This window comes from Amia ocellicauda, chromosome 9, assembly GCF_036373705.1.
Source record: "Amia ocellicauda isolate fAmiCal2 chromosome 9, fAmiCal2.hap1, whole genome shotgun sequence".
Classification (NCBI taxonomy): Eukaryota; Metazoa; Chordata; class Actinopteri; order Amiiformes; family Amiidae; genus Amia; species Amia ocellicauda.
The window spans coordinates 15,482,220-15,508,933 of record NC_089858.1 but is presented as its reverse complement, the minus strand read 5'-3'; the positions used below and the strand labels follow the sequence as shown (position 1 = coordinate 15,508,933).

The window sequence follows — 26,714 nt, the reverse complement described above, 5'->3', positions numbered from 1 at the left end:
CCATGGGTTCAGTCCCAGGTGGGGGTACCATGAGCTGTAACCTTGAGCAAGGTACTGTACCTGGATTGCTCCAGTAAAAACTCAACTGTATAAATGGGTAATTGTATATAAAATAATGTGTTACATTTTAACAATTGTAAGTAGTCCTGTATAAGGGCATCTGCTAAGAAATAATGGAGACAGTCCTGTACTTCAATCAGCAGCTTTAAGAAAGGTATTGTAGTATGTAAGAATGTAACTAACCTTTTCATTAGGGTTATTAAATATGATTATTATTATGTAATAAATACATTTCAAGCTGACTTACAGGGTTTCCAGAAATAATAATGCAACCTAATAAATGTATAGTTGAAAGTAATTAGTGTGGTATTATTATTATTATTATTATTATTATTATTATTATTATTATGTGGAATCAAAACTATTCATATTAATGATTAAGCATGTAAAGGTGAAGACATTATTATTATTATTATTATTATTATTATTAATAATAATAATAATAATAATAATAATAATAATAATAATAATCACAATAGTCTTCACCTTTACAGGTTTAATATTTAATGCCAATAGTTTTGATTCCACACTGTAATAAATATAATATATAGAATCCCTTTTTTATTTTCCTGTCTCTATTTCAGTGACTACTGACTACTGTCAGGATTTTCAGCCATTAGGCAGATTGACAGCTATTGTCTTTAATGTAACTAAGGCAGCTTAAACACAACACAGCCTACCATTTTAAGAATGCATGTATAGATTTTGTGTGTGTGGTGAATTAACAGAAAATGTAATGGGCAACACAAGGATAATCAATGTTAGAGTAGAGACATGACAACTGGCAGATGAAATCCCACTTTGGACACATCTTCCTCACTAATTGATTGTTTTTACATTTCCCTCTTGGAGCTCTCAGTCCTAGTTAATGGGACTGGACCTCTTAAGGAATGTAACATCTGAACAGCCAGCACCTCACTATTGTGTGCATCTGCTCACAAACCTCATTATAATGAACCGCACCTGACCAGGGTACATTAAAATATATTAACATGTATATATTTTTAAAGCCTTGTCGCGATATGGTCAGGCCCTCGCACCAAGGGAAGCCATACCAGCCTTAATGCAGAAGCACGTGGTGTGATTTATATATGGAGTTCTGGAATCTGCTGAACTTTTTCATGTGTTTATGACAGATTTATCGAACGTTTATCATCTCATCTATTAGTGTAATTATGTCCAATTTGGCGCACTGCTCCAGGAAGAGAGATTTGTTTCACAGTGCTGGGGAGCTATTTCTGAGAACTGCTTTCTGGAAGCTCCCCCTACTTGTAGTGAATCAATGCAGAGAGACCCTCACACTCGCCCAGAATGGTCTGGAGGGACCCAGCTTTTGCTGAGGAAAATGTGTGGAGAGTCTTTAGCAATGTCAGATTTTTGGTGCGAGTGTGTTTGTGTGCATGATACTTAATGGTCTGCATGTACAGGCTGTGTCTATGAAGCTATTGATTTTGTAATCTTTATGGTAGTTATGAGTGATGCATGCCGAGGGAGGGCCATGCGGCAGCAGTGCTCTGTGCGCCCCACTAAGCGGGACTTAGCGCCACGTAAACACCATGCACAAGACCGAGAATGGTCTGCGTCGCCAAGCCACCTCCGCACAGAGAATTACCTGCAGAAAGCCCTATTGTAATATTAACGTCTGTGTACATGTTTTCTGTCTGCTGCCATGTCAATATAATCTCTCCGTAATTGCACAAACCAGACTGGGTGCTGAACGGCCTTCACCAGTTGGAGAATCCATCACCAGAGAAGTGTTTTTGCATGTTGTACAGTAAGTACAGTACTTAACTCAGGGAGGTTGGGGTATTCAATCTATTTATTTATTTTTGTCCCAGAGGTCTCTGCCCTCCCTGCATTGTTTCAGTGCGCATTCAGCCTAATTGTCTCGTCGGTTAATTCCTCTGATTGAAACACAAGCAAAGCCTGGCCAACCATCCCGCCAGCCAGCCAGCCAGGATGGAATATCACAGCTGTGCAGAAAAGCCCCCGTCTGTTTATTTATGACTGTGTGAAATGGAGGCTAAATTAAGCCAGCCTTTTTGCAGCAGAGTGGATAAGCGGCCATTATGAATTATCCTTAATTACAGCTATTTCCTAAACTAATAAACCTGCTAAATCTTTATTGCAAAGGTTAGTTTACCCTGCGCGTATAAAAGCCGCCTGTGCCGGGGATCCAGACTCAAACTGGCAGGCAGTGCCTCTGCTCACAGCGATTGTTGCTATAAATTTAATGTGGGCTATATTAATAGGCATTCCCTATCACAACCCACAGATGCCTATAGACATATAAATTACTCTCCAGTGAGCCCAAATATCTCTGGAAGGTAGTTGAGGGTAATGTTCCATAAAGACTGCGTATGCGACAACAGAAGATTAAGGCGTTATTTACATTTGAAGACATTAGTCGATTCTATCCCCCCCCTCCTTCCTCCATTGGCTCCCCTATCTTGGCTGATTAACATGTCACCCGGCCTGTGTTTCTCTCTCTCTCTCTCTCTCTCTCTCTCTCTCTCTCTTTCGCTCTCTGTGGGAATATGAAGTCAGCATTCTGACAAATTATGTTGTCTGTAATTTATTGCTCTGATGTGAAGATTATATAGCCCATTCAGGGAAGTCAATAGATTTTGAGATTGCATCATTTGGGAACGGTTAGCCAGTAATTGTATACTATAAGTTACATTTACACAAATACAGGACAGAATGATAAATAAACAAGAATGCAATAAAACATAAAAAGGCATTAGGAGGATGATTAATGATTAAGAATATTTTTTTTATAACAAAATAATAATTATTATCTTTACAACCATGCAAACACCTCTGAAGAAGACAGCTATTAGCCGGTTTGGGAGAGCAGAGGGGCAGGCAGGCCTCATTGTGGAGCTCATCACCAGTGAGGGGGAAAATGACAGGAGCCTGTCGTGGCCCCCTCCTTCTTGAGCTGGGAGGCTCTCTGGACCACAGGCTGTCCAGACAGGCCTGCCACTCTGACTGTCAGGGCTCCTTAGTTATACGCAGGGTCCCTGGGAGAAACAGCCGGCGAGAACTGTGGGCATACATGTAGCGGACCATTCCGCGCATTGATTTTTGAAGGTTCATTAGATAAATGCTGACATCACAGATTGATGTCTCTTTAAACTAGTGCCTGGTGCAGACCCATCAGGGGGAATCAAAAATATTGACTTAACATGTTTGTGCAGAGCGCCCGCTGGAGAATTCTTCTGCATTAATGGGATCCATCAATTTAGGTGTTCTTTAATTATTCTAGTTATACACTTCGCAGTGGGGAAAAAGCCCTGTCAGCTGACTTCCTCCCATTCCAGGGAATCTGGCTCGCTCTCCAAGAGGGAGAAGAACAAGCTAGATGGAAGAAAATAAAAATAAAATAAAAAATAAAGAAAAGCCAGATGCATGCACTTACATCTATTTTTCATCATAAACTGTTCAGTCAGTTTTTTTTTTTTGTTTTTTTTTTTGAGTAGTCTAATTTGCCTGTATGATTCGGAGGGAGAAATTGACAAGGGACTGATTAATTGGCCAACACTGGAGGCCTAGGAGCTATTTTGGTTGCTTACTGAAATGTTTGCCTGTGAAATGGAATAAAAAAAAACATTGATGGTTGTGTTCGTGTTTAACCCCTCACCTCTCTGCTGTCGATAGATTGAAGACATCATTTGTTTCTGAAAGTGTTTCTTTAATTAAGACCTAAAAAAATCATTGCCATCGACTGGTTGCATTAACTTATTGATCGAACGTGGCTGACTGTGTAGTTGCTCTTTAGCGCGCGGCACCCCCCCCTCCAGCCTCCCTCCCCACACACACACACACACACACACACACACACCACCACCATGATGGAATGGACCGACAGGGGAGATCATGGTTCAGGCCTCAGCCCCCGCTCCGTTTGGCCCCCAAGGCCCCCTCTCGGAGAGCATGGCGGCACTAATGCACCCAGCCAGCTCTGTTCCCTCTCCATCTCCTCACCGTGTCCCACTGGCACCACAGAGCTGCAGGAGCCTTGCAGCCAAATTCCCACTCTTTAAGCCAATGCTGTATTTTTGGAGACGGGTACAGTAATCCGGTGCTTTAAGTTGATTGGCACTTTGGGGAAAGATCCTGCTTGTTGTTCTGCTTATGCTGATGCAGTGTAATTATGTATGCGTACATTTTATACACTTGCATTTAAACATAATTTTAAACTAGTTATATTTGTAAGAACAAAAAAAGTTTTAAAAAAATCTTATCTGAATCTGACTAGGATTCTTTGTATATAAGTCTGGTGTCCTGTCCCAGCTGATCTGCTGTGTGAGCACAGTCCGGATTTAAAGTTCAAGGAAGTTTACTTTGGGGTGGGGGTGCAGGTGGCTCGCACTGCACTTTTTCAGCAAACTAACAGAAACGTAAATGGCAGCCTATGTTTGGATTATACTTGCTGGGCAGGGCACAGAGGAATAAACCCTTGCAGGTTTCTGATCCTTTAGGCTCTTTCCCATTGGCTTCCTCGAGGAGATGAAAAAGAACAATTTGGTCTCTGATTCGCTCCTGAATTTTTTCATAGACTATTTCTGCAGTATGTATTTAATACTCACTAGGTAGAACAACAGCTAATTATTTCATATCATTATGGAATGGGGGTGTTCCTTTCTGAAATGTAGATGTATGAGATCACTCTCGGTGCTCCGATAAACTCTCTGTCAAACCCCTTTGGAGTATTACAGGGCCCGTGTGAAAGTCTGGTTGAAGTTCTTTTTCAAGTGCCGTTTCTACAGAGTGCTTTAATTATGCATCTGTATTTATCTTTCTTTTTAATTGCACGCCTTTCGGCAATCAGTTTAATTTTCTTTCATCCACCGTAGGGGTGCATAGAGAATTACCAACTTTGCCAACTTTAGATCTTTAAGGAGTGGAGTGTGGGGGGGGAATCATTGAATCAGAGCCAGCATTTTGAAGGAACAGACAAACAAACAAACAAAGAACAAAACTGAGCCAGTGTCCTGTCCTGTAGTTCTCTTTGGCACAGCTGTACAGGTCAGTCGCTTTCTGGTATATGTCAAGGATTTGTTGAGTTGAGTTTCCCAGCTTTAATAATTGAGTTCAGTACGTATGATATGATTGGCCTGTCAGCGTCTTTTAAGATTACACTCCGCCTGTCCGGGCCTGTTAGTGGCAGAAAGTGGCGCCGTGGCTCCCTCACGGCTGTCACATCGAGCTGGAGCGAAATCCGGCACTGGGCTTCACACTGGCACTCTCATCCCTGCCTCCTGCTCGGAAGGATTAGTTCCCCTTTAAGGGAAAATTGAAGTGACATTTTACTATTTGCATCCAAAACGTTTTTGAATTTCCCCAGACACTGCTAGCATTTTATTACAATTGTCAAAAAGAGTAACAATTCTATTGTGGTGTGATTATTAAGTTTTACCCACAGATCACCAAAGCAATTAAAATCCGTAAATAAGGCTACCCGTGTTGTCAGACAAACAATGGTCTCCCGGAGGAAAGGTTTATTTGAAGAGAGCATTTCTGTAAATACTTTCTCCTCTTTCAAACCGTTGCATTAATTAGAATATACAGAAGTGCTTTGCCATTTTAGCAGCATCAGGCAGCTTAATGAAATCACAATGACATGTATTTTTAACACAAGATGAAGTTGTTTACTTTTGTGTTATGTTTAGAATTATGATGAACTACTTTGTTTCACAACCAAGGCAAAGATAATGTAATTGTGAGAGCTACACGTGTTTTTTTTTTTCTGAGGCTGGGAAGAAGCCTTGTACAATGTGCAATAGGAGAAAGAAAATAGCTGAGGAACATGCAATTCTGATAGAGTAAGACGCTTGGGGTGTTTCTGCCCCTCACTGCACAGTGTCTGACAGAGAGGTGCAGGAGTCCTAGAGAGAGCAGTAGGGAGGGAGTCCTGTACCAGTGGACTGCTCTCCTCTCCCTGGACAGTGCAGTAAGGAGGTTGGGGTCCTGACTCCAGTGGACAGTCACAGCAGAGGCAGAGGAGCTGAAGGCAGTTTAGCAAGGGAGTCCTCTGCCCTACCCCTCCAAAGCCCACGATACACACACACACACCCCACAGCCTGCCATAGCCAAGGACCTGAGTGGAATCAGACATCCTTGCTGGGCCTTACACTTGGTCCCACCTGGATTCACCTGTCCTAACCTGGCGGCTCAGCTCAGGGTGGTTTGCCCAGAGCCTGAGAGGGCGATCAGACCCTGCTAGGCCCCCCTCCCTGGCTTCCATACTGCACTCCACAGGCAGCCTGGCAACAAGTGTGGTTGCACTAACATGTCACACCATCAGCTGGGTTAGCATGGCACGCGCTCCAGGGCTGCTTTGTTACTTGATTTATGTTTTGTTCAGACAAACCAAAGTGTAACACATCCACTGCTGCGTGTCAGAGGTCATCAGGAGCAGTAGCCTCGCAGTTTCCTGCCTGCGTGCCACAGTAACGACCGGGAGGCACGACGGCAGGGCTTGCTGTGTGTAAAAAACACAAGGGGCATGTGGAATGTGTCGTGAGGTGTCTCCTCATCAGGAAGCTCGCGTCATTTACATGGCTTGTTCATTAATAAGTCAGAACAAGCTGGGCCGCCTGTGAGAGAAGGAGATCTGGGGCTGGGCTGCGGGCTATATACCTTGTGAAGATCCTGTTTACAATTAGGAAAAGGATGCTCACAGCCATGCATTTGCATAATGTTGCTAACAGTCCCATGCAAAACTTTTTTTTTCTCTTTACTATTTCTGGCACATGACTGCTTTCTCTTTTTTAACCCCTGAATAATCTTTGAAATAAGGTGGTAGTTAATTCCTCAAAATGCTGAAAAAAATAATATAATGTATATTTAATTGACTTAATACATCATATAGTAGTACAATATATTTTCTCAAGAAGGAAAAAAAAAAAAGATTAAAATTAGAGAGAGCTGTATCTGAAAACACATCCACGAATGTGTCACTATTACAGCCCATATAATTGGGAGTTTCAGTATACGGAAATTAATTTAGAAAAGAACTAAACTTACATACTGACATATACACTCACCTAAAGGATTATTAGGAACACCTGTTCAATTTCTCATTAATGCAATTATCTAACCAACCAATCACATGGCAGTTGCTTCAATGCATTTAGGGGTGTGGTCCTGGTCAAGACAATCTCCTGAACTCCAAACTGAATGTCTGAATGGGAAAGAAAGGTGATTTAAGCAATTTTGAGCGTGGCATGGTTGTTGGTGCCAGACGGGCCGGTCTGAGTATTTCACAATCTGCTCAGTTACTGGGATTTTCACGCACAACCATTTCTAGGGTTTACAAAGAATGGTGTGAAAAGGGAAAAACATCCAGTATGCGGCAGTCCTGTGGGCGAAAATGCCTTGTTGATGCTAGAGGTCAGAGGAGAATGGGCCGACTGATTCAAGCTGATAGAAGAGCAACTTTGACTGAAATAAGCACTCGTTACAACCGAGGTATGCAGCAAAGCATTTGTGAAGCCACAACACGTACAACCTTGAGGCGGATGGGCTACAACAGCAGAAGACCCCACCGGGTACCACTCATCTCCACTACAAATAGGAAAAAGAGGCTACAATTTGCACAAGCTCACCAAAATTGGACAGTTGAAGACTGGAAAAATGTTGCCTGGTCTGATGAGTCTCGATTTCTGTTGAGACATTCAGATGGTAGAGTCAGAATTTGGCGTAAACAGAATGAGAACATGGATCCATCATGCCTTGTTACCACTGTGCAGGCTGGTGGTGGTGGTGTAATGGTGTGGGGGATGTTTTCTTGGCACACTTTAGGCCCCTTAGTGCCAATTGGGCATCGTTTAAATGCCACGGCCTACCTGAGCATTGTTTCTGACCATGTCCATCCCTTTATGACCACCATGTACCCATCCTCTGATGGCTACTTCCAGCAGGATAATGCACCATGTCACAAAGGTCGAATCATTTCAAATTGGTTTCTTGAACATGACAATGAGTTCACTGTACTATACTGGCCCCCACAGTCACCAGATCTCAACCCAATAGAGCATCTTTGGGATGTGGTGGAACGGGAGCTCCGTGCCCTGGATGTGCATCCCACAAATCTCCATCAACTGCAAGATGCTATCCTATCAATATGGGCCAACATTTCTAAAGAATGCTTTCAGCACCTTGTTGAATCAATGCCACGTAGAATTAAGGCAGTTCTGAAGGCGAAAGGGGGTCAAACACAGTATTAGTATGGTGTTCCTAATAATCCTTTAGGTGAGTGTACATATATTCTTATGGACAGATTAACTTTTCAAAAAGAAAAGTAGACAAAAGCTGTGCAGCATCTTCAACAGTAACTGTCAGGCAGGCAGGCAGAAAACAGCACTCACTGCATGTTGTCTCTTTTCATTTTTGTACTTTTGAGCATCTCTGCTTTTAAACAGTCCCAACAGTCCCCAGATGTCAGAGCCCGACCTCTTGCAAGACCCCTGTATTGTTCGTCTTGTTTTTCCAGTTGTTTTTTTTCTGTATTTGAATGTTAACTGTGATTGGAGCGAGGTTCTGTATAAAAAAAGAGAAGGAGAAACAAGAAAGGAAAAATGGGGGGGAACCAATCAGCCTGGTTGCTTTTTAGAGCATTAAATCCTGTGAGTTGGAATTTGTCAGCATGTCTTTCAGGACTGTCAGGTGAATGTCAGACAGCATGAAAGTTCCTCCTGTAGGTACCTTCAGCCTCTGTGAGCAAGAGAGCTACACGAAGAAGCCATTTGTATCCCACAGAGTCTCCCGACGCACATTTCAGTGCTGAGATTTACACGGGTCTGAACCACTGCGGCTGCAGCGGGGCGGCTGTCTCATGACCCGGATCACTATTTCTCAGGCCTCGGAGGACATCCCTGTGGAAGATGCATGCATGTGTGTGTGTTTGTGTCTGTCTGTGAGAGGGACAGCGTGTGTTTCTGATTTATGTTATTTATTTTTGTCCCTTTCCGTGTCGCGGTTTGCCACTACAGGATGAGGAGGGGAGGATGTGTGTGTCGGGGGGGGTTGAAAGGCAGCTGGTAGGCAGCTAGGCGGAAACAATGGGGAAAGAGCCAGTGCCCCCCCAGGTCCCTCGACAGAGGCAGCGGGCCAGAGGTAATGTTTCGGCACAAAGCCCCATGGCTCTTACTTACCTTGCAGCTCGCTCAGAGCTAACTCCGGTGCTTTTAGTCAATTCTATTGATTAGTTGATCTGATAAGTTGGCAGGTTCCCTGATGTGTTAAATTTCCTTTTTTCACATGGCTGTAAGTGTGGAAGCAGGGTGAGCGCTGAGGGCAGGGGGTCCCAGCAGACACCCAACCCAGCCCCGCCTGCTGTCGCAGACTCCAACCGCCGTCACCTCAGGCGGGCAGGCTGGCATGCAGGGCGCAGTGCGTGCTGCATGGCAGAGGGTGGCGCTGTAGCTCAGCTGCTTCATACGGCACAATAAGGCTGTACAGTGAGTCTGGATCGTGGCTGTAGGTTGTTTTTACAGTTTCCTTTGTGTTTACACCCCAAGAAACCATAGTGATAAGCTTCTCTTTCTCCGCTGGCACACTTTGACTGACAGGACATGACAGCTCTTGAGGAAGTCTAGAACAGGCAGCAGGGAGGCCCGTGGGCAGGGAAGAATCCCAGAATCACTTGGTTCAGTGTTTATTTGTTGGTAAGTTTGTTCAGACCCTGAGCGAGGCACCCTCAAGGAAAACAGACAACCACATCTCTGTAGAAGGATAGTTTTCCCCAGTTTGTAAACTGTTTAAGGGCATCTTTCTGCAGACATCTTTGGTTGGTTTACAAACACATTTTCCATTTGCTATGGTGATCATGGAGAACTTTTAAGTAATGTTTATCAGCATGGGGAGCCATGGTAAGATCCCTGGATAGTTTAGAGATGGAAAAGATACAGAACATTCAAGAAGATGAAGTGACACACACACACACACAGAATGTTTAAGGGAAATAAATTACAAATGAAAAATGCCTACCACAAAGAACTGTTTTCATGGGTAGTTACTCAGGTGCAAAAGACAGCTTAATATATGAAGACACTGCAGGCAGTTAGTAAAGAATGTACTTATAATCATGACGGATTGATGGACTGAACATTTTAAAACCACTGAGACGCATTAAAATTAATGACTGCCGATGCCTTTGACTTTCGGGTGTCATAGTTGGCAGATAAGCTTTAACCACTATGCTGTTTTGCCTGTTCAGTAACATAACAGACTGTGTTCTGCGCATGAAAAGTTGGCAACCAAACCGCTCCTTATTAAAACAGCTAAATAATAATAAGAGAGAAACAAAGAGAGAGATGTAGTAACCTGTGCAGAATTTAAAAAATATCCATGATCTTGGACAGCCACCCACTTATTTAAAACCACAGTGTGTACAGAAACAGTGCACATTCAGGTCGGCCGAAAGTTAAATCCCATCGCCAGAGGTGACAATTAAACCATTTCAGATTATCTGTGGGAGTTTTCCCACGGCTCCTAAACACTGTCACAGTGGGAAAATACCAAAGCTCTACTTCTGCGAAGATACATCAATGAATATGTAAGTAAGTAAATAAGTTAATAACACTTTAAAATATGGAAGAAGGCCAGTCTCTTTTGCTGAGCAGGAGCTAAAAATTAAAGCCAAAACTTTTGTCAAATAATGAGGGATTGAAATCTTATTACAAGAGCTGTAGCAATTACTGTAGCAAAACAAAATGGGCTGCTTGACCAGGACTTACCTGAGACATGAATAATAAGACAGGGAGACTAACTGTAGCGAGAAGCGGACAAGTATTTTTAATGCCTGCTGTCATGTCGACTAAGTCCAACCCTGTTTATACTAACCTCTGCTGACACGCGAGTCACATGACAGACATCCTTTCTTAGTCATTTTACTAGCCATAAATCCAACCTTTCTTCATCAAATATTCATAAAGGCAAGATTCTCAATGATTTTCTGTCTCTTTCCATATTTACAGCTTGTTGTCTTCTTCCTTTCCCTTTTTTTTTTTACTCTACAGCAGACAATTTAAGTCAGATGGAATTAGAGTAAAAATTGTTTTTGCTTCTGTGGTTACAGGAAGTTCAAATGGACGGTGACATGTTGACGCCAGTGTGCTCACACTGAGCATGTAAGGATCACTTTGTGGAATGACAGTCATGGCCATCGCCTCCTTTTCTCCCCACCACCACCACTGTGTCACCCTGTTGTCAGGCACTTGCCCTAAATGCAGCTGGGAGGGATCTGAAGTCAGGATGCACAGTGCACGACAGCTGTGGATCTGAAAGAAAAGCAGTTTGTCAGAGTTGAGCGTTGGAAGCAGTGCTCTGTGTACTGTTTGTGTGTGTCTCGCTGAATAGACCCTCTTCCTTGCATGTCACTGGTGTGGGCAAGGGCATCCCAATGCACGGCCCGGCTATCCTGCTCTGCCTGGTGTGGGGCTCTTAGTGTCGGAGACAGGACTCTGTAGAGCAGATCTGCAGAGGGTGCCTCTTCTGCATTTTACTGTAGGATGCTGGTATTTCAGAAACCACCCCCCACGAGCCTGTTCCCCAACACCACATCTCTGAAATCTTGTGGGGGCGTCCACTGTGCTGCTGCGTTAATTAGGGACAGTACTTTTGCAGCTGCAACCTTTGTATATGATGCTGTACAGCAAACAGAATAAATGGTCAATGCACAGCAGCTCAGAGACGTGTTTCAGCTCCATACAACGCCGGGGACTTGTTAAACGGCAGAATCCAAATGTTACATGCATGCAGTTTAAAGCCGGATAGCTTTTACGTGCTATCGAGCTACCGAGTAAAATAAATTGACTTAATGGAAAATGGAGGGAGCATCTCTTGTATTGTTTCTGCATGTTAATTCTGCTGGCGAATGGGATTGGGAGGTTGTAGTTACTGTGCACAGAGTGAGGAGAGGAGTGCAGGAGACCCCAGGGCGTGCATGCTAATGATGATGTCGTCTCTTGAAGAATCCTGTAACGCGAGCAGGGAACATGTCAAATGCAGAAAGAACACAGACCTCTTCAACGACACCAGTTAGAATTTAAACCTGATACGTTGTCTGTCTTTTTTTGTGTTGTTTTTTCCCTGGGATATTTAGGAGGATTTGTCTGTGTTTTAAGTAGTTAGTGCCACGCTGGGTTAGGTCAGGTCTTTTTCTGATACAAGATGTCCTCTGTAGGGAGTCTCTGACATAGTGTGCACCATGTGCATTTACGACCAAAACCTTTCTGAATTTTCATACTTGGGCTTAATAACCGAGTAAATATACCTTAGGCTCTTGTTCCTATGTTGTTTTTGCACCACAGAATAAGGGGATAATCAAATTGTCCTAAAGCATTAGTTAAAGCTGAGCTATTTCTATCTAGAAACATTCACAGCACACACTGTGTAACTCCATGATATCAGATTTTGATTGGTACGAATTGTGTAATTACACAGTTATTAATGTCTGAATCGCATGTAATCTGCTTCTGATTTTGTTTTTTTGTTTTTTTTAATCCTCTCTCATTAGTGTTATATTTTCTATTGATACTCAGGATGTTGATATTGCTTCTTTGGTGGTTTGTTGGTTGGTTTTATCTTCATAAAGTGCTTTGAGGTGACCTGTGCTATACCAAAATAGACTAGTTGATTAAATCATTGATTGATTGATTGATTGAAAGTCTTGGCCAGGTGTCTGTTCTCTTAGCTCAATCAACACACACCCCCCCCACACACACACACATCTCCTCCTTCCTATAGAAAAGGACACCTGTCCCCCAGGCAAGACAGAACACACTGTCCTGCCTCAGGGTCTGCCCAGCCTTCTGCTTCAAACAAATTGCTAAATGTTCACACCATTTCAATAGCATATAATTACAGAAGCTACTTAATAGTTTGATTCTGCGAGGTGTAATGTCAGGTACAGAGGCGTTCAAATGTTCTTCATGCCACTGAATGTACTCTTTTGTCAGCAGGGACAACACTCCCATGTGTGAAGGGTGCAGTTCCTTTGTGTCATCCACTGAAAAATTAGTCAAAAGCATGATTTATGTTGTAAGGAAAAGCAAGATGATTAAGTTCCAACTTCCAAAAAGAATGGGGGAATGAGCAGTCACCCCTGTGGCAAATATGCTTTACTAGGTGGTAAATGCAGAATACCCAGACCTTTTTCATATGGAGTAGTTTGATTGTTTTTTCATGCAGATGTGTCTGCTTCCATATTCTCATCACGCTTGGAAAGTGTGTTATTTGATTCCCTGTTTGGAGAAACACTCTTTAAATCACAGGAGGTGGTACAGTCCCTCACAAGCTGCTGTCTCTTTTTCTGGGCTTCTTGGGATCCTTTAGATGTGTGGTACACTGTGCTGTGCAGGAACATGTGCCAAGAAAGAAAGAGAAATAAAAAATAAAAATAAGAGCGGCGATTTCTTACCTCAGGTCTAAAGAAGCTGTTTGGTCTGTGAGTCACAATGAGTCCATGCCCATTCGCAAATTATATCATCACTTTTAAATTACCCGTCATTAACTTTATTGCATATTTCAGTGCGTCTGGATCTTTATTGTACGTTGCGGTTTCTTCTTATTGTCTAAGGGTATTTCCCACTGCGCTATTTCTGTTTTAATTGGGGAAAATGGTTGTTTTATCTTTGTTCTTTTTTTAAAAACCCAAACATTATTAAGATCGGTTTTCATTAATTATGTGATATTAATCGGTAAAGCTGTACCCTGAAGTCATTCTCTGAAAATAAATAAGAAAATAAATTTAAATTGAATCAAACAATGCGGTGCCCCCACGCAGGTCTCGGAATAATGTAACGTTTTCCAGACGGAACAACTGAGCGGTGCCAGCGTCAGAACTGCACTGCAATTAAAACACAGCGTGGTTTGATTGAGAGACTCGGGCTGTAGGAGACGCCGGGTTTGGATAAAGCAATCCAACCTGCAACAGCATTCTGGGCAAGGAAGGACAATTTATAGTGTTAATTAAAAAAAAAATAGAAAGAAAATGAAATGTCCGCTGTTTTCAATGAAGCTTACAATGGTTATGACAATTTATTGCATCCTAATATCAAAGTTCTTCATCCTGGTCAACTTGAGAGTATTATCGTTATCATTATTTCCACCTGCTGCCACTAAATTTAGGTACAATGTGATGTATGTATTGGAGGCTGCAGCTTTCTTGAGATTGACAGCCCTGACAGTTACTGTTGTTCCGTAGTGGAGCTCCTCCTCTTCTCCAGTTTGGGAGTGAAAATGTTTCGGCGTCCTGTCGGGTTGCATCTTTTGCTACATGGTGCCTACGCTGTCTGACTGCACTTGGCTCTGTGGCACACTGCAGGTGGATCTCTGCTGTCCATTAATAGTTATTATAAGTGTAAAAGTAGAGGTGACCTGTAAGGTTGTCCCCCCCAGACACACACACACACACACTCCTCCCCAAAGGCTTTTAGCAAGTGACGTTATGAATGGGTTGCTCTTTACCATCCGTTCACAATGACCTCTACAGATATTGACAAGTTTATAAAAGCTGGTGTAGAAATGGTGTGGAAGAGTAGGAGCTCATGGTCCAGAGAGGAGGGTTTTTGTCAGCAGCTGTGTCTCTCCAAGTTACTTCCCCAATAAAGACTTCAAAGCATTAGAGTAGTTCTGAGGGGAGAACTTTGAAGATTTGTGCAACATTAACAGACCTGAGAATTCAGCAATGCAATGCGGTGCAATATGAATTCAATTTGAAGACATGCCATTCACTCTGAATAGTTTCTAATCAATGGACATCTTCAATGATTTATTTGAAATATTGGTCATGGTAATGTTTCAGACTTGACAAGCTGTGTTCCTCTCGACATGTCTGGGTAGATAGTTGTCTTGTTTCGACCTGCAGTGTTGGGGTGGGGGCGGTGCACTCCTTCACTCTGGAGCCCTGGACTGCCAGAGTCTATAGGAGTCTCATATCCTCTGCAGTGAGGGTGGGAGCTTGACAGGGGTCACAGTGTGATCATTGGCTTATATTTGATGGGCTCCTCTTAAGGGGTCACCTTAGCTGGCAGCTACAGCAGGGTGGATGTAGCTAGTGAGCTGTGGCTGGTATCCACATGCTGAGCTACCTCAGCATCTCCACAGCAGCGGAATGGGGGCTCTACTGCTCATGCCACCTGGGCCTCTCTCCCCCACCTCTGATGTCAGAGCTCCATGGAAAAGGCCTCCAAACCAAAACCCAAAGTCATCAGACCCCAGGTGCCCAGAGAGCTGCTCAGGATCCGGCCTGGCCTTCCTGAAGCCCCCATTGTCCTGTTATCACAGTGTAATAAATGGCCATCTTTAGGAAATATCCACAGAGCAATCAGGATCAAATGTTGTTAAATTAACTGGGTGCGATATGAAATGCAATATGAGATGTTTCAGAGTGCTGATTCATTTCAAAGGAAAGGCAAGATTAGAAGTCTTGATAGCATGATGCCCAGTGTTCATTTACTGTATATCAGGCTCTGATTTGGACTTTTCCTGCTGTAGACAGGCTCAGAAAATAAAAGAAAAAGATTAACAGCACACAACCAGTTCACTTAGGAATATTGCCCAGACTGTCAGAAATTACAGGAATTTCATCTAAACTTGTTTGTTTTCCTTATATATATATATATATATATATATATATATATACACTCACCTAAAGGATTATTAGGAACACCTGTTCAATTTCTCATTAATGCAATTATCTAACCAACCAATCACATGGCAGTTGCTTCAATGCATTTAGGGGTGTGGTCCTGGTCAAGACAATCTCCTGAACTCCAAACTGAATGTCTGAATGGGAAAGAAAGGTGATTTAAGCAATTTTGAGCGTGGCATGGTTGTTGGTGCCAGACGGGCCGGTCTGAGTATTTCACAATCTGCTCAGTTACTGGGATTTTCACGCACAACCATTTCTAGGGTTTACAAAGAATGGTGTGAAAAGGGAAAAACATCCAGTATGCGGCAGTCCTGTGGGCGAAAATGCCTTGTTGATGCTAGAAGTCAGAGGAGAATGGGCCGACTGATTCAAGCTGATAGAAGAGCAACTTTGACTGAAATAAACACTCGTTACAACCGAGGTATGCAGCAAAGCATTTGTGAAGCCACAACACGTACAACCTTGAGGCAGATGGGCTACAACAGCAGAAGACCCCACCGGGTACCACTCATCTCCACTACAAATAGGAAAAAGAGGCTACAATTTGCACAAGCTCACCAAAATTGGACAGTTGAAGACTGGAAAAATGTTGCCTGGTCTGATGAGTCTCGATTTCTGTTGAGACATTCAGATGGTAGAGTCAGAATTTGGCATAAACAGAATGAGAACATGGATCCATCATGCCTTGTTACCACTGTGCAGGCTGGTGGTGGTGGTGTAATGGTGTGGGGGATGTTTTCTTGGCACACTTTAGGCCCCTTAGTGGCAATTGGGCATCGTTTAAATGCCACGGCCTACCTGAGCATTGTTTTTGACCATGTCCATCCCTTTATGACCACCATGTACCCATCCTCTGATGGCTGCTTCCAGCAGGATAATGCACCATGTCACAAAGGTCGAATCATTTCAAATTGGTTTCTTGAACATGACAATGAGTTCACTGTACTAAACTGGCCCCCAATAGACCCAATAGAGCATCTTTGGGATGTGGTGGAACGGGAGCTTCGTGCCCTGGATGTGCATCCCACAAATCTCCATCAACTGCAAGATGCTATCCTATCAATATGGGCCAACATTTCTAAAGAATGCTTTCAGCACCTTGTTGAATCAATGCCACGTAGAATTAAGGCAGTTCTGAAGGCGAAAGGGGGTCAAACACAGTATTAGTATGGTGTTCCTAATAATCCTTTAGGTGAGTGTATATATTTTATATATATATAATTTTTTTTTTTTAACAAAACTGTAACACAGGTTAACATATACCTTTCTGAAACAGTATACCTTTTATGTCATAGTTTAATGCCTGTGTTCCATAGCTTAGCACGAAAAAGCTTTTGGAATTTAACTCAACAACCCCTGCAGCTAACAGTATAACTTGTAACTAGGCAATTCAAGGCAAGATACATATAATTATCCAACCCTATTTGACCCCCATATTGTTACCTGCAGACAGGTGGGAATTGTATGAGTTTCAGTTGACCTTATCATGTGACTAGGGTCAGAAGTCACCTGGTAGTAGCTGTATAGCTGTCATGGCAGCCCATTCATCACAGATGTTATTGCTCTGAGTAGATTGTGCCCAGAAGGTGCAAATTGGGATCATTTTACAAAACGTTCACAAAACAACAAGTTTTCACAGCAACACCGTGCAGTTTCTAGTGAGTAAGAATTACTGCTCCCAGCCCTGCAATAACACTCTTCCTGACCATGCAAAGATTTATGCCCCTAAACTACTCAGGTGTGAACTGTGCAAACATGATATATATATATATATATATATATATGAGAGAGAGCGAGAGCGAGAGAGAACGAGCGTGTAATATTCCTCGTTGTCATTATAGTGTAGTACAGAAATGTTGATTAGAATACTATTTAAATAGGTAAGAAAAACTACAAAAACAAAACTGTTAGTTTTGCTTGTTTTATTTAATTATTATTTGACTCCAGTCTAGATGACGTATTTGTATATTTTCAAAGAGGCACTAATGGCATTTTTTCCATAAAGTATTTGAATCCATTCTCATCCCCTTTACTGAAGACACCCACCATATAGGCCGTGTGCTCTGCAGGCCGGGTCAGTGGCCCCAGGCTGACAACGATGTGCATTTCTAATCTAACTGTAATCTGATTCTGGAGCAAAGCTTGTGGGTACAATCCATCTCCCTCCCCTGACAGATGGACAAATGGTTCTGAGAATAATAATAAAAAAAGGTTTATGTTTTCTTTTTCTTTCCTGTTTCTTCTCTCTTTGTAACCTACTTGCCTAAAAACGTTGTTACTGGTCATTAATTTCTATGAGTTAACTGTAGCTTGCATACCTCACAGGAGCCCGAGGAGAAGAGCTAGGTGTTGTGTAATTTGTTACGTTGTTAAGAACCTAATGGATGTCCACCTGGATTGGTAGTGCGGTCTCTGCAGCTTTCATTGCCTTTTCACATGTCTAGACTGTAATTGTTTTTATTGTTTCAATTATAAAGCCTGTTTAGGAGCTACCTTTGCTCAGGCTTGCGTGTGGTATCTGCACGCGGCCAAGGGCTCCAGACTGCCACACAGCTCCCGGCACAGCACCTAATTTGTGGTCTCTCGCATTCTCATCGTCCAGCTCTTTTTTTTTTTTCCTTCTTTTTGTGGTGCATCCAATGCAGCAGGGTTGAGGTGACCAGGGTCCATGTGGCGCCTTTTGCATGTGCTGCGGCCCACAGATCCCCTGTTTTATTACAATTAGAGTCTTAGCAGCTTTTAATGAAAACGATCCCATTTGTTTCATGTGGTTTAATGAGCTGCGCAGACTGTAACTATAAAGACCTCACAGCGTTTCAATGTGGCAGCAGAGTAAGCACACCCGCAAAGGTATCTCTGAGAAGAGAGAAGAGAAGAGGAGAGGGGGGGAAACCCTATTAAAGTTTAAAAGTATTTGTGTTTTTCAAGGCTGTTAATTAGACGAAAGAATTTATCAGATGTTGGTTTTATTAGAAGGATTTAAAAAAAAATAAAAGGAACATATGTTGCATGTTTGATCCCCTCACACTAACTGCTCAATTGTCAGCACAATCTGGAAACAATAGCACTTCTGATGTGGGAAAATACAAAGCGCAATCCAACACCTACACATAAGTACATACATAACTTCTTGTCCTGGTTTTACAAGCACAGAGGAAGCTTGTGTTCTGATGTTTCCATATTGTACTAAGTAACGCAGTTCTTCATACAACAGCTTTCAAAATCTTTGTTCCCGAAACTGATTGTTCAGTCGCATTTATGACTGACACAGTTCCACTTATGTAAGAGTCATGAAGGCTGGCAGTCTCTTTCCTTGTCTGCCTTTGATATATGGCTTCCAGTTTGGTACACCCTTTCTCAATACATGCGTGCCTGTTTTGCATGACTAGTCTGATTACATTCTGTGTGTGCACTTCAGGTATCCAGGTGTAGAGAATCTGCATACCTGCAAGATTGCTTGTAAAGAGTCACATAACTCTGTATGATTAGGCATCACTACAAAATTGACAAGTACTGATCAGCTCAAAGGCACTTCCAGCAGCAAATACCGCATTTATATTAAGCAAACATGGGAGGTACAGGATCTTTTGCTACGATCCTGTACTGGACCTGTTATAAATGGCTTCCTACAACATTAAATGTGTTAAGAGTTGTCTGGGTACTTTGTAGTAAGGGTTCCTTATCTTTTTTATTTTGAGATTCTGCATTTACCAGAGCAATTACAAGAGGCGGATGCACTGATGTTGTCTATTAAAGTAGATTTCCATCCTGTAACAACCGAAATGCATTTAATGAAAGCTCGCGAGTGAGAGTGCTGCAGACAGTTACACACCAGGCAGCTGCAAGGTCCTGATGGTAATCTTCAGCCATGCTTTCATTCATTATAAGCCTCTTAAAAAACAGAGTGAAGAAGAGATTAATAATTGTATTTACTTACAACAGAAAATGTTTTTAGAGTAGTCAGACCAAGTGAGGGCCAACCCCCCCCCCTGCAAAATCAATGTCCTGCACATTACAGTAAAACGTATTGATTGAAAGAAAAAAAGAAAAAACACCAAGCGCAATGTTAGTCATGGAGACGGTGGAATGATGCAATACTTAAAGGAATTTATCCTTTGACTTTTACATTAACCTTTTATTGACTGGTTGCATGTCCATAATTAACACTCACTTTAGCTAAAGTGGTTAATTTTAGCATCATGACCAGTGTTCGCTTAAAGCAAGTGTGCCGCAGTTCACAGTAAGTGTTCAGAGCAGCCTCGGTGGAATAGAGGGGATAGAAGCATAGATACCTTTCACATTAGCATACCATTTTACGATGATCATTGAGCTATAGGATTTCATTGAAAATTGAAATGAGTGATTGTATTGCCAATCTGACTTGATCATATGCCAAATGTGATAGTTAACCTGTATTTGCGTGAGGTTAATCTATTTAAATGGTTAAGACTGAGAAATATTGAAGGGTCTTTTCTTTTTCTCCTTTTCATATTTTCAATCCTCATTTATTTATTTTCTCTTTTTGACTGCCTTCGCCTTGCTTGTTTTTTATCCCCCATTTTGTTTCTTTTTATTTCTTAAAGCAGTTTTGAGTAACACTGTGCAAATAGTCAAGACTTTTGCAATGAGGTAAAACCACGGCTTTCACATACAGATTTGACATTTATGTAAATGTCATATATGTCTGTGTATGTAGTGAACTGGACATTACACTTACATAATATGTAACTTGCTTTCGGTGTGCTGTACAGTATCTAAACCGCTACAGTAATATCTAATTAGATGATTTAAGAGCAAATTGAGATGCAGCTTTTTACAGTGAATTGTAAGACCAATGCAACAAGAAAAAAGGTATATGTGTCTCACCCCGGCATAGGATAACAAGGCATTCCCATTAGTCAATGCAATCACTGTGTCCCCTCGTCAGGGTTTGTGCAGAACCAGACACAAGTTCAATTTTTCTCCAGACATCTGTCTGTCATCCCGTGGCTCATTGTGTCGGACAGGGAATTCAAAAGCAGCACATTGATTTGAGGAAGCAAACTCACAGACCGGTTCATTAGATACAACGCAGAGAAGAAACCGCTGCTGCTAATGAGGAGTACTGTACTGTACTGTACTGTGTAACTGAACTCTGTTTGCAAATGTAGGGAACTCTTGATATGGATTTTGTGCATGGACGTCAATTTCCTAATTACGGCGATGCTGAAACATGCCTCGTGTGACGAGGTACCCCAACATTTTAAAAGCAGCTATTTTGTGTTAATTTGCACACTTTATTATGGTGGAGAGTATTTATGCTAAGCGGATTGTCCCGGGCAGCTTCTGTTCCTTTAATTCTGGCTCTAAATAAATAATGAGAACATTTAAACACATTACTCGTTCCGAAGCCCCAAGGTCGGCTAATCTTATTATTTATGAAGTGATGTGCTACATAATAGTACTTAGTGCATGTTAACAGATGCTATTATCAGGGCCCGATTTGAAGCGCAGAAGATATATTGGAATGTTATATGTTAATACTGTCCTCCTAGTGTAATGTACTACAGATTGAGGGCAGATGAGGCTGAAACGCAGCACTTAGCCGCAGAGCTGCTCGGGTATTAAGTGGCCTGAACAAAATGTGCAACCACAAATTGCAGCAACAGCTAGCTGTCCCCTGGCCATTTACACAGCCCACCCACTAACAACCCACTACGATTAGGAACCTCTCGAGGGCTGTGAGAGTGGGGGGGTCACTGTGAAGGCTAGAGTCAGTGAAGAAAAGTTTCTTTTTAATAATCTGCAGTCCTTGCATCGCGATCACCTTCACGCTCCTGAGGAAAGGGCCACTGCCACCCTGCTAGGCACTTCAGTGCACTACCAGGTCAGGGGTCATCCTCTCTAGCCATCAGGCAGCACAGATTGATGGTGACAGTTAAGATCTTGCCTGCCGCAAGGTGCTGTTCAGACACCCTGTGGTTACACAGGGGAAACAGCGTACAACCATTTTACACAGGACCTCAACCGACATATGAAAAGCTGGAATGGATCGAGCGTGTTCTTGGTTAGAAATCATTCTATACAAACAAACAAACAGACAAATAAAATAACAACGATTTGATGGCTTTCACAGCATATATTTTCTCGCCCAAAAAACAATATATATATATATCCCTTTTAAATATTATAGAAACAAATCTGGATTGTGTTTTTTTAATAAGGTATAAAAGAGAAAATTACAAAGCTACAAAGCCATCTGTCAGCATTTTAAGTAATTGTTATATGGATCAAATCGAATCCCGTACTGCTTATCGGCTGATTCATGTGTTTCCTGAGCCTTCTGTTGTACAAAGGAGATTTCCGAGTCAGTTCTGAAAGATCTAAACAAGAACTGAGCTCAGAGTCCCCACAGCCTTCTGCGCCATGTGCTCCACTCTGATGTGTGTGGTTGACAGTTAGTGATGGTTATTGGGGGGAATAAATCAGGTGGGGATACACAACTGGACTAGTGCTCTCCGTGATAAAGGCCTGTGTTTAGTGAAAGCAAACGGCCCGCGCACTGACAGTTACACCAGCCCTCGCTCACTGATACACTCCAATCAGAGCATACTTAGGCTACTCAGGGTGGTAGCTGCTTGGTTATCTGGTTATTCTTGTATTAATTGTATTATCTGTAAGTTCTTGGTGCATGCTTTATATTTGTTTATATCTATAATTTCTTGATTAATTCATTGATTAATTTCATCTTTACACCTAAAAATAGATAAATATGAAAATACTTCTAAGACACAAGGTGCATTTGAATCCTTGACTCCAGTCCTCTTTAAGTGCATGTGTTTAGGTCACACTTAGCTGTTGCATTTCTTGAAGACTCAGTCTCATGATTTTCAATAAACCTCTCTTCTCTAGGTGCCAGTCCAGACTTGCCCAGACGTTGCCCGCTGACGAAGCTCCCATGTTTCACCCTTACTGGCGTGACCATGACCCTTCTCTGCCTCTTCCTTTTGACCTGAAGACCATCATACAAACTCTGGAGAGTCTTCTGTGAGACCCAGGTAAACAGGGTGCACACACAGGACACACAACACCATGGCACACTTTTAAAAGGAATAAACCTCTGAATTACCACACCTTAATGTCTGTGTCTGCAGAATGGGTGTTGATCTTAAAGGTGTATTCATTTATTTTTGTTTGCTTTTTTTCCCCCTCTCTTCTCCTTAATGGGGTCTTGCTGATGTGTGGGAATTTGTGGCCGCTCTTGAGTTCCTACATCACGGCTGTCCGCTGCCAAGCCCCCGAGAAGAGAACTTGGACAGCTGGCCAAATGTCTGAGCACAGAGACCTCTATATTTTTATGATCCCCAGTTTTGATAAATGGTGTCTGTCTGGTCAATAGTTCTTTCCCTTGCACATAAATATGGTTTAATTATCAGAGCCGTTAGAGTTTGGCCTCTGTACAAACACCATCTTTCTGCACTCTTTTTTTTTTTCATTTGTCGTAATGGATGTTCTCTCTCTCTCTGTGCTCTTCCTCCTCTGCCTCTAAGTGCAGGGAGACCCTAGGTCAGGTTCTCCTCTCGCAGCGCAGGCATAAATTACTTGGCAATACTAAGCAAACTCTGATTAGTTTCAAATTGAAGAAGGTGGTGACTTTGTGTATATTTTGTTTTCATCAGGCTTTGAAGAATGGCTGTGAAATAGTTTCCTGCAGCACGTGTGTCAGCCTAAATGGATTACTGAAGATAGGGATCTGATCGTCTGTCGCCACTTGCCTTTAGACAGTATCCATCAACGGGGACACGGCTGTGGCGATGGAGGCCAACACAAACACAGCACTTCTTTATTTAATTTTTTTACCTTGAGCCAGATCTGCGAGTTTAGTTTGTGGATAAGCAGTTGAGTAACGAATGGCGGTACAAGTAGTGCATTGTTTGTTTGTTTTATCCCCTTCAGATGAAATCATGAAAATAAAACCCACGGTCACCTGGCACGATTACTTCACAATGTCGTAAAATCCATGTCATGTTCTATCCATTGGTTAATCCTCGTGATGCAAGCATAATCAACCTTTTAAACATTGTTGTACTTTTAATTCTACTTCGTTAAATCTAAGGTATTTTTAATCAAGTGTTTTCTGTGGCCGATCAGAGTTTTGATACCACAGTGTTCTCAGTCTATACGATAAAACGACTCATTGCATTCTATGTTCATATGGAAGGGATGTTTTTAAAAGCTAAATCAGAAGATGATCCATAGCCGAGGTGGATTCTGGGTTGGTGTGGACATGTCATGTATTTGTAAAGTTTAATTTCAGACAGACAATGCTGGGAACCATACATGCTGAGCAGGTTAATCAGAGAAGGCTGTGCTTTTCATGATGTGGAGGAGCGTTCTTTCTGGAGTGCAACTATCACCTGTGGGCTGCGGTCTTTGCTTCATTTATTTATTTAGTGATTAATGCCCTAATTTCTGTGCTGTTAGGTGGCTATCACCGCCTTGCATGTGTTCAGGAGTATGAGCCAGCGGTGATGTGGGGAGGTGTTTGTGCTCGCGGGGGAAACTTGCAACCTCTTTCCAGTGTGTAACAGTGATAAGAGTCAACCTTATCTCCACAGTGTAGACGAAATCCAATGCAGAACACATGCTTTTCATAATTACATCTGTTTTGTCATTTTTAATGGCTTTTCAACTGTGTTTTTTGGTGTTGTACTTGAGGCATTTGTGATTTTTTTTAATGAATGTATTTTTTTGTATTGCTGTTTTTTTTTTTTTTATGTAATTTGTAAACATTATGAATCAAGGAGTGGTGGGATTTTAGCTGAATGTTTATGAAACCAATACTGTCAACATCATGATCATCATTTAAAATTATTATAATAAAGCCAAATCTCTGCTGTCATTTCCAGTTTGTGTTTTTTCTTATTTTTTTTACAGTTTTAGAATTCATGCAACCATTGCGCATTGAAGAATCAATTATCTATCAGATAACTGGTGTGTGCGTGTATATATATATATATATATATATATATATAAAATAAATTTATATTATATATATATATATATATATATATATATATATAATATAAATTTATTTTCAGTCTTGCAATTTGATTTACCTGTTCAAGGTACTGCTGAGTGCGAGATGTTGGCTGTATCCAGCTGGTAGCCCCGATAGAAAGTATCACACAGGGTGAATATCCATTGACTATTCCCAGTTAGTTCCAGCATGTGCTTGTTTTATTTGGTTTCTCCTGGATGCCCACTTAATTGGGGATATGCGGTGCAATCCAGACTGGAAATGCTGTACAATTCCTTCAACACAATAATGAATTGCAGAAAATTCTTCAGGTTCCTCTGAGTTATAGTCTTGGGGTTCTGTTCAGTCACAGCACCTCCTAATATTCAAATACATTTTAAGAAATATTGGCAGACATCTATTGGAATTAAAGTTATTTACTGTACTTGGCCTTTTTCCTTCGCAAACCAATTAGCTCAAGTGTCTGTGAGTGTTTTTCTTCTTTCTTTCTTTTTTGTATCTTTGCCAGATTGTCAGCTCTGAAAACTGTAGCCTTGAATTTACAAGCATCGCTACGACTATTTTTACCAGGATCTGAAGCGAGCTCAGCTCACCGGACACCGGGGGGAAGGGAGAGCTGCTCTGTGATTCTCCTATTGCAACGCATCCCGCAGCTTTATGGGCTCTTCCAGCACAGCAGAGGCCGCGTGCTGTTTTTACAGAGTTAATGCTGTGTTGTGCTTGCTATATAAAGTGTAAAATCAGAACCCTTTGTGTTTTACTGCTCGCCCCCGGGGCCAGGCCGATCTGGGCTCCTCATAAGTACAACAGCTAGAACAGGCTCTTCTGTGCAGCTCGGTCTCCATATTTTGCCTTCTTCATACTCCTTGTCAGAACTAAAGTCAGTGGTTGTAGAAATATTTGTAGTATTATTATTATTGTTGTTGTTGTTGTTGTTGTTGTTGTTGTTGTTGTTGTTGTTGTTGTTGTTGTTGTTGTTGTTGTTGTTGTTGTTGTTGTTGTTGTTGTTGTTGTTAATAATAATAATAATAATAATAATAACAATATATTCTAAAGGATTAGCTGGGATATGGTTAGGCCTAAGATTAGGATTTCATTTTTCTAGTTAGTTTTGACTTCTAGTAAGGTTACGATTGTCAATCTACTGGGTTAACTAATGGGATGAGTTTTGAATTGGGCGTTGCTCCAAAAAACGAAAACAAAAATACAACCAATTGCTATGGTTGAGGCACTATTGTTATGATTTGTTTCCATGATTTTGCTGGGGACAGGGGTTCACATCTAATTAAGTTTACCATTTTATTTTTCATGCTACTGTGATTTGTCTCTTGTTGTTATCTGTAGTCGGTGTGCACCACTAGACCAGCGATTCAGGGATACGTTTTGATCAGCAACTAGTGGGGGAAAGAGAGAGGAGAGAGAGAGAAATGCTAAAATACCAGAGTGCCTTGGTAAACACCAGATTGGTGTCTTATCTCTGAAACTCTGTACTAAACTGTGTTGGATAGCAGGAGATTACTGCTGGAATCTCCTTACCTGAGGGTGTTGGGCCATCCTGTGTCCACTGCCCCCACCCCTGGGGGCTGTGTCCTGTGGAGGCCTGTATCTGGTTTCTGCTTTAGAGGCAGATAAACATCTCCACAATCTGGTTTATCACACTATCAACCGCTTGACCATCTGTGACAGCTACTAATAATCTCAGGCCATTATTGATCATCTGAAAACAAGAGTCAACTATTTTCACCTCCAGTCGACGTTTCTTACCGCTCTGCCTGTTATTTGGATTATTATTACTTTTGACATTTTTTAAGTGATTTATTTATTATGGAAATGTGCAGCTGCAGCTTACTTAGCAAGGTAGTAGTCATCACAGATGTAGTCTATTCAATTTAGAAATATGCCCATAAAAGTTGAATGTCATGTTCAGTGTACCACCCCTTCACTCAAAGATGAGAAACAAACACCCAG

At 41.8% G+C, this 26,714-nt stretch overlaps 1 protein-coding gene across 2 annotated transcripts in view; it reads left to right on the top strand.

Annotated features, from left to right (window-relative positions):
• fto (FTO alpha-ketoglutarate dependent dioxygenase) overlaps nucleotides 1–24,608 on the top strand; it is a 125,075-nt gene extending 100,467 nt beyond the window's left edge. For both annotated transcript variants that reach the window (XM_066713412.1, XM_066713411.1), the window contains 2 exons: nucleotides 22,619–22,764; nucleotides 23,386–24,608. In XM_066713412.1, coding sequence (XP_066569509.1) covers nucleotides 22,619–22,757 — 139 coding nt within the window. In that variant the 3' untranslated portion in view covers nucleotides 22,758–22,764; nucleotides 23,386–24,608. The remainder of the gene's footprint in view (nucleotides 1–22,618; nucleotides 22,765–23,385) is intronic.
• The last annotated feature ends 2,106 nt before the right edge of the window (nucleotides 24,609–26,714 follow it).